This window comes from Taeniopygia guttata, chromosome 5 (genome assembly GCF_048771995.1).
Source record: "Taeniopygia guttata chromosome 5, bTaeGut7.mat, whole genome shotgun sequence".
Lineage (NCBI taxonomy): Eukaryota > Metazoa > Chordata > Aves > Passeriformes > Estrildidae > Taeniopygia > Taeniopygia guttata.
In genome coordinates this window covers 21,346,022-21,360,073 of record NC_133030.1, presented here as the reverse complement: position 1 = coordinate 21,360,073, position 14,052 = coordinate 21,346,022, and the positions used below count along the sequence as shown (strand labels likewise).

Sequence of the window (14,052 nt, the reverse complement as noted above, 5' to 3'; positions counted from 1 at the left end):
AAATCCTTTATTGCTTTAATTCTTCTGAAGAATGTATCCCAAGTCTATCAACAGATGTGACTCCACTATGAATTCACAAAAGGTAGTGTGGTGAAAAATATTAGGTTTTTTCCCCACAAAGGAAAGCTTCCTTTCTGTCTGGCTGAGGTGAAGAATAAAGCTTATGGTTAATAACTACTACAAATGATAGAAGGAAAAAAGCAAGTTACATCTTCTTCCCTTTATCCAGTCAGCAATATCTGATTTATCAACATTGTCACAAAAAATAATTTTTGATAATTACTATGTTTTATTCTAAACTATAGCTAGAACGGGGAGAAGACTATCAAAGTAATGATTAACATGACAAAATTATTATGTCTAACTAAACAGATGGTTGAGGGCTCTGGTGAACAATAAAATACCATCTATAAAGTGCACTGCAAAAGGAATTCAAATGAAAATGGATTAGACAGAAAAGTTAAGTGTAAAGATTTTTGGGGGAAAAGTGTTAGATAGTTTGAACTAAATGAAATTAAGTGAAATTTCACTGATATGAAATAAATAATACACAGAGTACAATTTCTTTAATGGCTGGGATCAGTAGACCGTTCTGATAGCACAAAGTGACAGTAGGAATTAATGAACGGCATGCTTGGCAGCAGGAGGAAAGGAGGAGTATTGCTGAAAGAATAGGGGTCACTATAATATTATTTCTGACTTTTTTTATGTAAGATCTGAGATTTGTTAAAATTAATTTATTTTAATAACTTTGCTGCACTGGATGGAGTCGAACCTTAGCTAATATAAGTAAATGTACTTTTGAGGTCAACAGCACCACTGCAGTTAGTTTCATAGGTCAGAATTTAGCCCTTTTATGTTGTATTTGATGAGCTTTATTTTTAAAGAGTGGCTAAGTGGGTAATCAGCAGGAAAGCCAAGCAGGCACAATTTGCAAAACCGATTTTTGAAAAGTGGTGCAAAAATGTAACATTTAACTGTAAAAACATGGCTATTTTTCCTGTCTGCTTCTACTGGTTCTCTAAGCCTTAGGGCCTGGGTTCATTCTGCTTGATTTGAAGGAGGAAATTGAAATGTCTCATTTAAAAGGTGCTCTGGATCCAGAGCCAGCACCCACACTCTGCTAGCAGGGAGCAGATTCAAATTTCATTTTTCAGAACTGCCCTCTTCATTTCCAGAGCTCAGAGTGCCTGTAGAGACTCTAGCAGCACTTACTCAATCTAAGTGTCCTCAAATTCTGATTTGCAGGAAACATGCATCAAATTCTCACAGAAACCTTTGGAGAATACTTTAGGAAGGATTTTAATTGCTGCAGACAGCAACAGATATGAAAACTATCAGAAAGCTAATGATTCCTCAATCTACCATCTTAGATCAGAAGTTGAAGAAGAATCAGGTAACATAATCAAATTGCAGAAAGATCTTAGGGAAGCAAGGTGTGATTCCCTGTGCTGTCATCTGAATAAATAGTAAGCCAAGAATACTCCTGAAGTTGTAACAGAGGAATTTATATTGATGTAAATAATTGAAGCATCAGTTTTAGGTTTTGTCAAGAAATGCTAGGTTTAATATTGATAAATGTAAATAATAGCCATAATGTTCATAAATCTGGTCAATTATTTTCCAGTAGAATGATTTTTAATGGAATAGAATAATTTCAAGGAAATGCAATATCTCGTGAACATTTTGAAGGGGAAATTATAGAAGTATTATGTTCTGAATTAATTATATTTGTGTTGGTAAGAGATACATAGGCAACATTTCTTTCAGAAACTGTAAAAAAATACAATCTGAATGGTAACAGGTATTTTAGAATTTCTCCTCAGGCAGACTTCTATATGAGACTCGTGTCTCCTAGCACTCAGGCTGTACGATTTATATATACATAATTAGAAAAAAATCTGTGGAGATCAATTAAATTAAAATGCATAAGTAGAATCTGAAGGGAATTTGATAAAGTTTTAGGGAATAAGTTTTTTGATACCATTTTAGCTCCTTTACAAGCAAGGAGATAAAATAATTCCCGTCTTTGGTTCAGCTCTGGCGTTTCACAGCTCAGCTCTGGGAAGTTCTGAGTGTGGCACATGCATTGACAAATGTCCAGTGCTCTGACGTGTTAAAAACCTTAACAACTTTATATTTGTATACCCAACTGCTGAATCTGGGTAAAAAAGGGATCAGTGAGCTGTAGTTTTCTATGGCTGGGTCATGCTCAGTCCTCATACAATTAAGTAGCGGAATTATTATTTGCATTTATTTAAAAATAAGTCAAAGAACACAAAGTAGTTACAGACGTACTGCACCAATAATGTACTCTGTGTATTGGTGAAAAACTGTTCTGCTATTAACACTTGAGTCTAAACTTTCAGTTAACCCTTTTAAGCTTAGGAAACTCCTGAGGTAATCTGCATTCTGGACAAACTACAAAATACTTCTCTGAATTGCTTCCATTTTGTGTCACATAATTTTAAAATATTTTTTTAGTATTTTAAATAATTTGAATTAAATATTGTTTAAATAATTTGAAATAAAGTTAAAATGCTTTTGCCACTTTTTTTTGGGAGCTATTAATGTTTCTTCACTTAAGGGTATGTGAGAATCTTTTGTAAACAGAATCACACCATGCTCCTCTATGACCTCAGGCAAAAGGAAGCAGGATTCTGGCAACCCCAATATCAAAACCCCTCAAATGTCCTCAGTACTCTGAGTCCTACCTAATTTTTCTATGCTAATGTTGCAGGCTGACCTTTACATGAATAGACAGGTGGGAAAATACATGTATCCTGTCAGCTCCCTGATGACTTCCTCATCTAAATAGACTCTTCTGTGCCAGCTGTGCCACCAGAAATTCCCCCTTTTATGCTGAACCAATTTGCATTTAAACAAGTTTTAATGAGACTACCTGGCAGGTAGGTGAAACATTGTATAAAATTATACGGGCTTTTTGTTATAGGTAGTGCTCAGAATTCAGTATTTCTCCAGAATTTTTAGCCAAATATATGTGACTTCCAAGTTTCTGTTGTAAACTGGCATCAGATGTTGTGCAGCTGAAGGAGTCTTGTTTAATTCTGATCCCTGGATCAGGTTCTAAGGGTTGTTTTATAGTTCTGTGCTCTCACGTACCTAATTTGGTCTGAAAAAAATTTAATTAAACATTTGAACCTTGAAGGACTTTTCTTTCATGAATAGAACTGTTTCAGAACCTATGGCTTCCACAAAGTCCTGTGCCACAGTTGCATCAGGAGATGTATGGAAAAGCCTTCTGGCTTTTTCTGGCTGTGGAGTTTAAAAGTGTTACTTAATAATTTTATCATCATTTGGCATCTAATCATTATATCTTGGGTTACAAGAAAAAGCACTTTTAGCACAATATTTAAGACTCTTATCTCCCACATATTCAGTTTCTCTGTGTATGAAAGTCACTGTAAAAATATTTGTCACTTTTTCCTATGGCTTTTCTGGCCTGACAGTGATTTTTTTCTCTGCAATGAAAAAGTTCTCCAGAATTGTGGTTGGTATAAAAATTGGGAATGGTATAGTTTCATTGTAATTCCTACTATTCCCTTTGGCTTTCTTTCCACTATTGAGGTTTAAAAAAAACTTTTTTAGAGGACTGTGTACAATGAGTCTGAGTTATAGTTCCAGACATAATTTGGAGCATCAGTATGCATATGTAAAATTAGAGTTGTTTTTCTCTGCGTACATAATTTGCTTGCATCAGCATTTAATCTCATCTTCCATTTTATTGTCCAGTCATTCAGCATCATGCAAGCCTTCTGTTCATTGTCAGAGTTAAATTTGCACGAAGGATAATTTCATATCACTGGCAAACATTACAAGAAATACTTAACTCTTTTGGGGTTTTTTTATTTGGCTTTTGTCTGTAGTGTAAATATAAATTTAACCTAATCCTACACAACAATGGAATAGAATATATGCAAATAAGCAATGAATTCTATGACATAGAAAAGGGGATTTTTTTAATTCTTATTTTCTACGGAAATGTCACATTTTTGTATTGTCCATTTGTCCCATTGAAACTTACTGTTTTCAAATTGTGGATTAAAGGACATTGGACATTTTTATTGGGTGTTTGTCCAAGCGGTTCATTATGGAGATATTATTACAAATATTTGCAGAACTTATGTTTGAGATGAAGTGATTTAAGATATATTTTAAATAAAATATATTTATATATTAATATATAAATAAAATAAAATTAATAAAATAATAATGTTACCGAAAATAATAATGTTACTGAAATTGCAAAATTGATCCAGAAGAACTCCTTACTGCAGTTTTCCCCCTTCATATTTGCAAAGATAAGAGGCATTACAAGGGTGAAAAAACAAGCTGAAAATTTATCCTGTCTCTATTTCAGAATATTATCAATATGTGTTTGAATGCAGAAATTATTAAATGAAAGTATGTGGACTGCTTTTGGTAATTAGTTTATAATAATCTGGTTTCTATAATATATACATATAACAGTGCAGCAGAATGTAAAACCTCGTGAGCTTCCCTGTTTAGACAGTGCTGTAAATCTTCCTGATTCTAGGAGTTTTCCACTATTTCAAATAATTTCAAATTTCAGGATTTTGAATAACTGTTCTAACAGGATGACTCCAACTCTAAGGAGCTGAAGGTATGCTAATTGGATCAAAGTAATAACTGTTTTCTAATTCTATCCTATTTTTTCTAAATTTTTATTTTTTTAAAAGGAAAGACAGTCAATGCTAAATGAAGTTCCTTTTATTTGATCATAGATTCAGCTGCTTTGCCAGAGATGGATTGCTACTGAATTCTTCAAATAGATCCTGGATTCATCAGTCAATGAGCCAAAGTCCATGGAAGTCAATGAAAAGAAAACCTCTTGATTTTAGTGAGCTCTCTTTCAAGGTTGTGTGAGAAGCGTGGGCATTACTAGTGGAAATGAGAGTTTGAACTTACTGAGCTATATTAATGTACAGAGGTAAAACTTCACTTTGGTTTGTTTTTTTTTTTTTTTTTCACATTTTGGGAAGCCAATAAATTTGCCAAATAATGTTGAACTAGCAGCATGTATATTAGCAGCGTATGCTTTTTTCATTACTCTGAAAAAACAAAAAGAAATCCAGTAAAACATAGTGTGAAGGGTTTGCTCAGACGTTCACTGGATGTGATATGAGGTGTATTTTCACACTTTGGAAAGTGAGAACATCAGACATGAGATCAGAGGCTGAGTGACTATCACAGGAAGAGCACAGCCTGAATAGCTGGGTGGGTACAAGGCACACACTAGTGGTTTGGAGTTTAGAATTCTGCTATGCTGAAAGTGAAAAACAGATTAGATAATAAAGGTCTGCAAATTTTCTGTCAGTCTGTGCACTCCAGTGCACGTCATCATTTTGAAAGGATGATATTTCATTGCACTGTGCAGAGGCTGAAAGTCATCTGAATATGAAAAACCTTTCTAAGGTTCTGTAACCTCTCAAACCTTTGCTCAGTCTCGATCTGACATTTATTGTGTGCAGGCCAAGCATCCTGGTCCAGTACATCAAAGCTGTTTTGCATGGCTTAAACATGGATCCAAGAGCTTTTCTGGACTCAGAGTGAAGCCTCTCATGAAGTGTATTTTTAATCTTGCAGCAGCCAGGAGCTTTTCTCCATTAAAATTGCAGCCCCAGTGTTCTCAATGACATGGGAATCCTGCACAAAAGATTTGTGGAAACCTGCACAGACCACTTAAATTTGCATTGCATCAAGGTATGCTCCAGCCAATGGGCTGGTGTAGTACAGGTGAATAATATGAAATTTATTATGCACAGGAGTTTATGTCATGTCTATGAAAATATGAACAGAAAGTAATGTTTCCTTGAGGCACAGAAGTGTTGACAGATCTGTGACTTAAAATGATTCTGCAAGGCAGCACTCTGAAGTTGTTTTTCTGTTATTTAAAGTACCCAATATATATATGTGTTTATATGTTTTATTATGCACTAATATTGCAGAGTATAGATGCAGTGTAATCTTACAATTTACCCCAGGCTTTCTATATGATTCATTCTGTGCTGGTATGTACATACTTTTAAAATGAAACAACTTTGTTGCTCTTTATTTTTATTTTATCATTTACCTACAGAAAATATTTACCAAAGCAAAATTATACATGATGACATTGCAGGAGAGGGAGGGAAGGAAAAAAAAAGCAAAAAATAATCCAACAAACCAACCAGAGGGCAGAACACTTTACCATTTATCAGATAAGTGCAAACTATACTTCTTAACTTCAGGTCATTTAGGTCTTTTGTTTAGAATTCAGTCTAAATCTACACTGCAACAAAATAAAAATGCATTCTTCAAGACTGGTTAATTTCCTCTGGTGTAGGTAGCTTGTCAAGTGCTCCCACCTCTGAAAAACAGGGAAAAAAAGATAATTAACACATATGTAAATATGCATATTTATCCTAGCAGTTAAGTAATGAAATCCAGTTTCAGTAATATAATTTTTTAATACTTTTCTCATCTTGTCATATTTTAATTTATAAAATACTGGGGTATGTTCTTTTGAATGTCAATAATATCTTCCTGATACATTTTTAACATTTTAGAAACAGCAGTGACAGAACAAAAATTACATTAATTTTATTATGTCAATTGATATTGCTGGATCCCAGCAACTCATAATATTATCTCATTACAGCTGCCATTCTACATGTTGCTCTTTATGAGAAGCACTTAAAGAGAGGAAGGCCACTTTTAGTTATTACCATGGTGCTTCTTAGCAGTAAAAATACCGCATTTTTCTTGCAGAATAAAATGTATATCTAATCTGAATAACTATTGCCTGAATCTGAACCCCATGAGTGGGGTTTTTCCCCCTTCCCCCACCAAGGAACATATCTAAACCAATGCATTTAATGCAGTAAAATTTCATTTAAGCAAATGTGTTGAAGGACCTCTATCATTCAAAAAGATGGTTTTCACATACTTACTTTACAGTTCTAGGTTTGTGTAAGAGTTTGTATTAAGCCTTTCCAATACATATTGTAAAAAGATAATCTGTGATAACATTTTGTGTCTGTTGCAACCTGAGACTACAGGAACTATGTCTGCAAAAAGCCAGATCTGGAGATTCATTTTTTGGTTTTCATGAGGACATGGTAATGCCACCACCTTTTCTAAATAAAAACAACTGTTTGTCATCACTGTCCTAAGAAGGGAGCCTTTTAAGCTTTTTTGTTGCAGGGAAGAAGTAATTTGTATGTCTGTGAGACACTTTTTATTTTCTGGTCTGATTTAGCAGCTTTTAGCCTACTCAGAAGGTATGTGATAGAGCTTATTTTACACCCTTTTTGCTGTGTCCAAATATTGATTTTACTTCCTAGGCTCACCCAGCAGAGTAAAGGAGAGTTTTGGGCTCTTTCTTCACAGTGGTACAACAAACTACTACTTTGTCCACAGTAAATATATATGCTAACAATCTACTTCAAATATGTACTTGAATTATTTCAGGCCCTTAGGACCAGCTATATACAATTTTTTCGAATGTAAATTCAATTCCATAAACACTGGGCTCACCTTTTCAGTAATGAGAATTATTTTCCTTCAGTGGATACAAATAATTCAGAAAACAATGAGTAAAAAGCATCTCAGGTATGCAGAAAATGAACCAATCTGTTGAAAGTCTCTTTTAATAATGAAATTAAAACACAAATATACACACAGTTCCACAGCATACACTTGGCACAAAGTTGCTTATAATTTGTTGTATACAGAAGTAAGAACATTGAAGTTACCAATTTATTGAATTGTCTACTTTTTGAGACAGAAAAAATCCTCAGACGTTTGCATTAGAATAACTTTTTTCTACCTGTTGGTTTCTTTGCAACTATCTATTATGTTTTTATACATTTTGTAGACAAAATGAGGAAGAGCTGAAGAGGTTTTTAAAAGCTGAATATTGTGTTTGTTTGGATTTTTTAAAAGCAAAACTAATGAAAACCCAGAAGCAGATACATTTCTTCTTCACTGAACTCCAGAGTAAAGTTACCATTCTTACAGAATCAACTGTAAGTTCAGCATTTCAACTCCTGTCACAGCTGTGAGGCTGTACAGAGTTTGTACTTCAGGGCAGTCTGAGTTGTTTGCCAACATTGAGCTCAGTCTTGCTGCAATTTTGTCATGCAGATTTATTGTAGAATATGTGCAAAAAGGGAGATGTGTTTCTTTTGTCACTAAGACATGATGGAATCAGACCTCTGCTACATCAGGTCTCCACTGAGCTGCAATGTCTCAGGATCACCTGCACTCTGTGTCTCAGAGTGATGCCAGAGGTGCTGTTGCAAGTCTTGCCCATTCAAATCTGCAGCAGATGTTTACATTAAGGGACAGTTTTGCCTCCTCAGTAAATTTCCTACCAGAACCTGGGAAAGATTAAAAGGTACTCACTAACCTTTCAGATGCAAGTAAGTCAAAAATTCAATTACTGTGCGCACAATGTTTTCATCAGCCAGGGGTCTTCCAAGGTTCCCTGTAGAAAAGCTGGTTGTTACTCACAGTTAACATGGTTCAAAGACACATCATATGAGATATTGTGGCTAAGTTTATGAGTAATCTGGGGAGGGGAAAAAAGCCACCAAAACTATCTGAAATTCATTTTTCCTTAATATCTTTGATGGAAAACCTCATTTCATGGAAGGGCAAAGCCTACCTCATAGGTAGGTAGCTGCAATTCTTGGAATCAAAATCACCCAGTTTTATATGCCATTGCTGCATAAGAGCTGCTTTGGCACCTTAATGGTTGTGGTCTCTAGGGCTTATGAGATCTCTTGCAGAGAGAGTTATCCTCTGTTCCCAGATCTCTCCCTTGTGCCCACCTGAGCCTGCAGGGATAGGTTAAATTTCAAATTTAGAAAACAAACTTGTCAGCTTTACAGAGCAGTTAAAAGTTCATTCATGTAGCCTGATTTTGTTCCAAATAAGCCTTTCAACTGACATAGAAGTGATCTGCGACCCAAAACCTTGGCCTGGATGCTTTTCTAAAAGTCCAGAAAGCTGTTTTTCACATAGGTATCTAATCCAATACACTTGTCTTCAAGCTTGGGAAAATAGCTTTTTGGGGCTATTTGAATGGCCTAATGGTTGCTGGCTATTGCACTTTTGAGAAGGATGCTTTCTGCATCTGTAAATGAGAGAAAAAACTATCAGCTGGGAGCTGGAGAAAGACACCTTGCTATTTTTAGGATGGAAAACTGCTCTCTATTAAGAACAAATGGTAAATAATTTCCCCAAGATATTTAACTCTCTGCACACACATGTGGCCACCAGAACAAACAGTCCATTATTGCATCACTGAAAGCATTATCAGATGGGTCAGAAGGCAGACTGAGCTCTGTAGCACAAATTTAAAACATTGATGAGAGTGGCAAGGGACACAAAGGTTTCTGGTAAAAGGAGAATAAGCATTTAAGAATGCATTTAATAGGCTTGCACCTAAAAATCTTGTCTTCCAGTCTTTGAACTCACACAAAGATGTTATTATTATTTGCATAATTAATACTCTTTTATTTGAATTTTTGCTTAGCTTCAATTCCCACCTAACCTGTTATGAATTTTCATTATTATTATATTAGTCACATTTTTATCAAGATTTTATTATCCATGTGAAATTTGTTGGATACACATTTTTCCTCCATGACTCGGAAATATTGTACTTATATATTGCTGTTATTTACCTTAATTCTGCACAGTGGATAACTTGCAGATTTCAGTAAACAAACAATTTTGATCTTGTAACTTGAAGATTTGACTAATTATGCTCAGAGATGGTTGTAGTTTTGTTGTGGGGGGTTTTTTTTGCTGGAGCTAGTGTTAGGTCCCTAATACAGGTTACAAATTTTTCTAGGTTATCTGGAGAGCTTATGAATTTTGCAATATTCCCTCAAGGAGAGCACAGTCCTTTGCAGGAACTCTTTCAAATTAATAAAATAATATGTGCATATATTGCTGTTTTAATAAGCTTTTGTACGTAATCAGGAGAAATCCTTCATTTTCAATTAAAATAATATACTGATTACCTCATGCATTTCTTATGCATTATATATATATTTTTTTTTTTTAAATCTCCTTTGGGTAGGAACTCTGTAATAAACTTCAGCTTCATAAAACATTTGGCGAGAGAAGAGAATTAAGTTCATAACAGAGGCAGCTGTGTAATTTTGAAGTCTCATCCTGACAAGTTTGGTTGGGCTTATCTGCAATTGTGGAGGCTCAACAGTACCCAGCAAGAAAGTTCCATAAACCCTAAATTCATATTGCTGTAAGGGACCTGGGATATACACAAATGACAACATGTTGCACAGTGATCTCTGCTGCTGGATTACAAATCCCTTATTTTTACATTGTTTTTGACTGGCCATATATTGTTTTAATCCTGATATTTGAGATAGCAGGGCTGGTTTTCTTTTCCTTAAAAACTAACAAAAAAAACCTAAAGCACAGCACCAAAAAAATACCACACACAAACCCCAAACCCCCACTCTATAAATGTGCCAGAACTGAACTGACAGTCCTTCCAGAGAGTGTTAACAATTAAGAAATGTATTAATTATATTAAACTTCTCTTTACGAAGTATGCATGTATGAGATTGTAATTCAGCACATGTCCTTTATTTATGAACTTATTTAGTGTTAACTACACTTGCACTGTTCTAGGTGTTATTTAAAATAGGCTCCAAAACCTTTGTTTTGCCCCCATTAGTGGAGTGATAGATGTACTCAGGAAATATTCTGGTCACTTTTATCAGCCTAAGGGTGAGGCTCATCCCAGCTCACTTTAGATGCCTGCAGCAGGTTAAGTGTCTCCTCAGGAGATTAAAACAGGGGTTTTTTGAAGTTTCTGCACCTTATCCTGAAATAGGTGTTCAAAATAAAGCCTAAAAATTGTCAGCTTCTCTTCATAAGGGAGTATAGACATATATCTTAGAGGCCCAGCTTTGGATGACAAATCCAGAGCAAGGCTGACCCTTTTCATTGTCATTTGCTAAATTCTGATACATGCAACATCTAAGCATTTTGACTTCAGTTGTGGCCAGGTTCTCAATCTTTTAATGAAGATAAGCCACCTTGCTTAATCATAGGAAATACTGAGACTTTGTATTTTCTATAGCCTTCATTACTGAAGTCACCTTTATGGACTCCTTTGCAAAAAAACAATTAACTCTGGAGGGGCTAGAGTGGCATTTGAAATACTTACTTGAACATATGAAAAGAGAAAAAAAAACAAAGTTTTTTTCAAAGCAATATGATCTATTACACATTTAAAGCAACAAAATTATGATACAGGTTCCTAATCACTTAGATATTGTAATCTATGACAATATAAAGATCACGATGAGTGGCCAAATGTAATTTTTCTTCCTTTCATATATTTATTAGGATTTCTGTTGAAATGCAGAAATAGTTTTGTATCCAAGTAGTCAGTTCAATAGTAAATAAATTACTTAAAATAAAAAACAATTCAAAAATGCATGTTTCCAGACCTTCATTACCTGCTTTAATATCCTCATCAGGCGGTACTTCACGTTTACCAGTGAAACCATGCTTGTCATTAAAAGATCTGTGGTTATCTACTGCATCTGATAAATAAGGTAAAAATCAGAGGAGTTAATTGACTCAGTAAAAGCTGATCAATATGGCCTGCAACAAAGGATGATTCCTATTATCCAGTCTTAGATGCAAAATAGAAGTCTTCGACAAGCACATCTCCCCACAGTATTTTTTCCAATTTGCTTTGATCTGCTTTGGGCAAATATACTTCCAGACATTTACAGAAGCAGTAAAAATGCATTTAAGATGCATTAAACTTCTTTTCTTTTTTTATGTCTCCTTATTGTTAGCTAAAAATAATGAAGAGTATCAGAGTAAGTATGTGTAGTATTTGTCTATGTGTTACTGAGACTGAAAATACAGAAACATTGGTGATGAATGTAACCACATTCACAATAATTAATGGTAAAAAGACAAACATTTGAGACAGCTTAGTTCTGCATTACTTTCCTTACAACCTGCATTTGTTATCTCCACCCATAAACCAGTACTCCTGTATTTTGACCACCTTGTATATTGATTTTTCACATAGTGAACTGTTAACAGTCTTGAGTTTGCAAGTTACTGTTTTAATTTATTTTGCTTTAATTAAAAAAAAATGTAGTCTTATAAAGTCAAGTAGTGAAATTTTGTAAAAAGATTTAAAGATGAGATCTGAAATACATGGAGAGGTACACATTTTGTCATTCTGCCCATGATGTATAAGATGCTATAAGGTTTTTTGACACTTCTTGTGGTGACATATTTGTCATATGAAAATTACAGTTCAGAAGCACAAAATATGAGCAGATGTGTTTCTGGACATAAGGCCTCCCATCACACTTCCTTAAAAAAGAACAGCTGTTGTCTCAGACACCTCAGTTCTATGATAAGCATGTAACAAACATATAAACAAGTGTTTCTCCAAATGAGTTTGTTCAGTCTTGCAGATTTAAACGAAATTGCTGTATTCAGAGAAGTGAATAACACAATTTTTGCATTTTGAAATAATGAAAAAAGAAGTGCCTGACTTACGTGGCCCAAGTAGATAACCAGCACTATTCAAAGTCCAACCCCTTTTGTCTTTCGCCTTAAAGGAAAAAACCACAAGTATGTTATTGCAAGACCTACACTCAAAAGGACATTCTCTTAGCAGAAAGTCTTCTGAAGGCTCAAAATCAAGAAAAAATATTTAAAAATAAAGCAAATCATATTGATGTAAATATTCATGGTGAGCTCTCGCCCCCTCCCTGTCTAAGTCTATAGTGTTGCTATTGACATCCATGTGGTTCGACTGTTTCACACCACATAAGCGATGACTGCAAATCACACTTCAGAGGCAGAAATTTCGACTTTATACGTGAAGTTTATATTACCATCTGATAGCCACCTTAGCAAACAGCAATGCTTCTTTTCCTTGCTCGGATTTACATGACAGCCTCTTCATAAAAGAATTCCACAGGTACATCATCCTTTCGGAGGAAGGTGGGACAGCCATTCAATTTTGGTCTAGCAACTCGACATTCTTAGTCATAGTATTTTTTTTACAAGAGAGCTAGTATTCAAAAGCTCCAAATTCTTATCTGATTAAAAAAAAAAAGGAAAAAAAAAAAGGGGGGAAAAGGGGGGGGGGGGGGGGGGGGGGGGGGGGAAAGGCAAACTGTTTATAGCCCGAAATGGTTTTGAGTGCTGTACCCTTTGTAATCCTACCTAAGAACAGTGTGTGTATCCGTGGGAGGTTCGCGGATACTTACTGAGAAAACCAGCCCGAGTGTTTCCGAGAGGGTGGCACAGAGGATTAAAGGCAGAAGCAGGAAAGCGGTGCACCTCTGCATCTGGAAAAAACCGCAGCGGGGTAAACGCTGGCTGGGAAGCGGGTGGGCAGGGGCTCCCCGGGGCCGGGCAGCCCGATTCCCGCAGGGAGAAGGGCCGGGGCCGCGGGTACCTTGATGCGGGCGGTGTGTCCCCGGCGGTGCTGGTCCCACGGCGGCTCTCACTGCATGGCCCGGCCCGGCCGCGCTCCCGCCGCGCTTTATGGCAGCGGAGCCGGAGCCGCCCCCGCCTCCCCCGGCCATCCCCCTCGCCGCCCGCCGCTCTGGGAGGGCAGAAATCCCGGCAATCCAATGAGAGGTACCCGGGAGCGCCAGGCGGGGAGCCGGGAGCTGCCATCACATCACCCCTGCCCTGTGCCTGCGCCCGCGGGACCGGGGGACAAGGGGGGACAGGGGCGCGGCAGGGGAGCGCGCATCACTTGTCACAGGCTCGGGTACGGGACAGTGCCTCAGAGAAGGCACCCGAGAGAGGGTACCTGAGAGAGGGTACCTGAGAGAAGGCATCCGAGAGAAGCACTCTGCTCTGCTGCCGAGCCCCGCAGCTCCCCGCGCTTCACTCGCGGCCCCCCGCAATCCCTTTGGCCCGTGCCCGCTGTCCAGCAGCAGGGAGAGGCTCTGTGCTTCCCGCCGCTCTGTGCCTGAGACAGAGCTT

General features: G+C 36.7%; 1 protein-coding gene across 2 annotated transcripts; it reads right to left on the bottom strand.

Moving 5' to 3' along the window:
* Positions 1–6,082: 6,082 nt before the first annotated feature.
* GAL (galanin and GMAP prepropeptide) lies at positions 6,083–13,648 on the bottom strand. Of its 2 annotated transcripts, none has more exons than XM_030274078.4 (6): positions 13,514–13,648; positions 13,323–13,403; positions 12,604–12,658; positions 11,523–11,618; positions 8,435–8,512; positions 6,083–6,391 (listed from the first exon to the last, which is right to left on the bottom strand). In XM_030274078.4, the coding sequence occupies exons 2-6, from the start codon at positions 13,401–13,403 to the stop codon at positions 6,339–6,341; spliced, it is 363 nt and encodes a 120-aa protein (XP_030129938.1). In that variant the 5' UTR covers positions 13,514–13,648; the 3' UTR covers positions 6,083–6,338. The 2 variants fall into 2 exon arrangements, with proteins under 2 accessions (XP_030129938.1, XP_030129939.1); XM_030274079.4 differs by having other exon boundaries at positions 11,532–11,618.
* Positions 13,649–14,052: the final 404 nt, after the last annotated feature.

Coding starts and splice junctions, on each gene's coding strand:
- GAL (XM_030274078.4), bottom strand. CDS start 13,403: ATGCAGAGGTGCACCGCTTTCCTGCTTCTGCCTTTAATCCTCTGTGCC. Junction 12,659..13,322: donor CACTCGGGCTGGTTTTCTCA/GTAAGTATCCGC, acceptor TTTTCCTTTAAG/GCGAAAGACAAAAGGGGTTG. Junction 6,392..8,434: donor GACTTACTTGCATCTGAAAG/GTTAGTGAGTAC, acceptor CCTGTTTTTCAG/AGGTGGGAGCACTTGACAAG.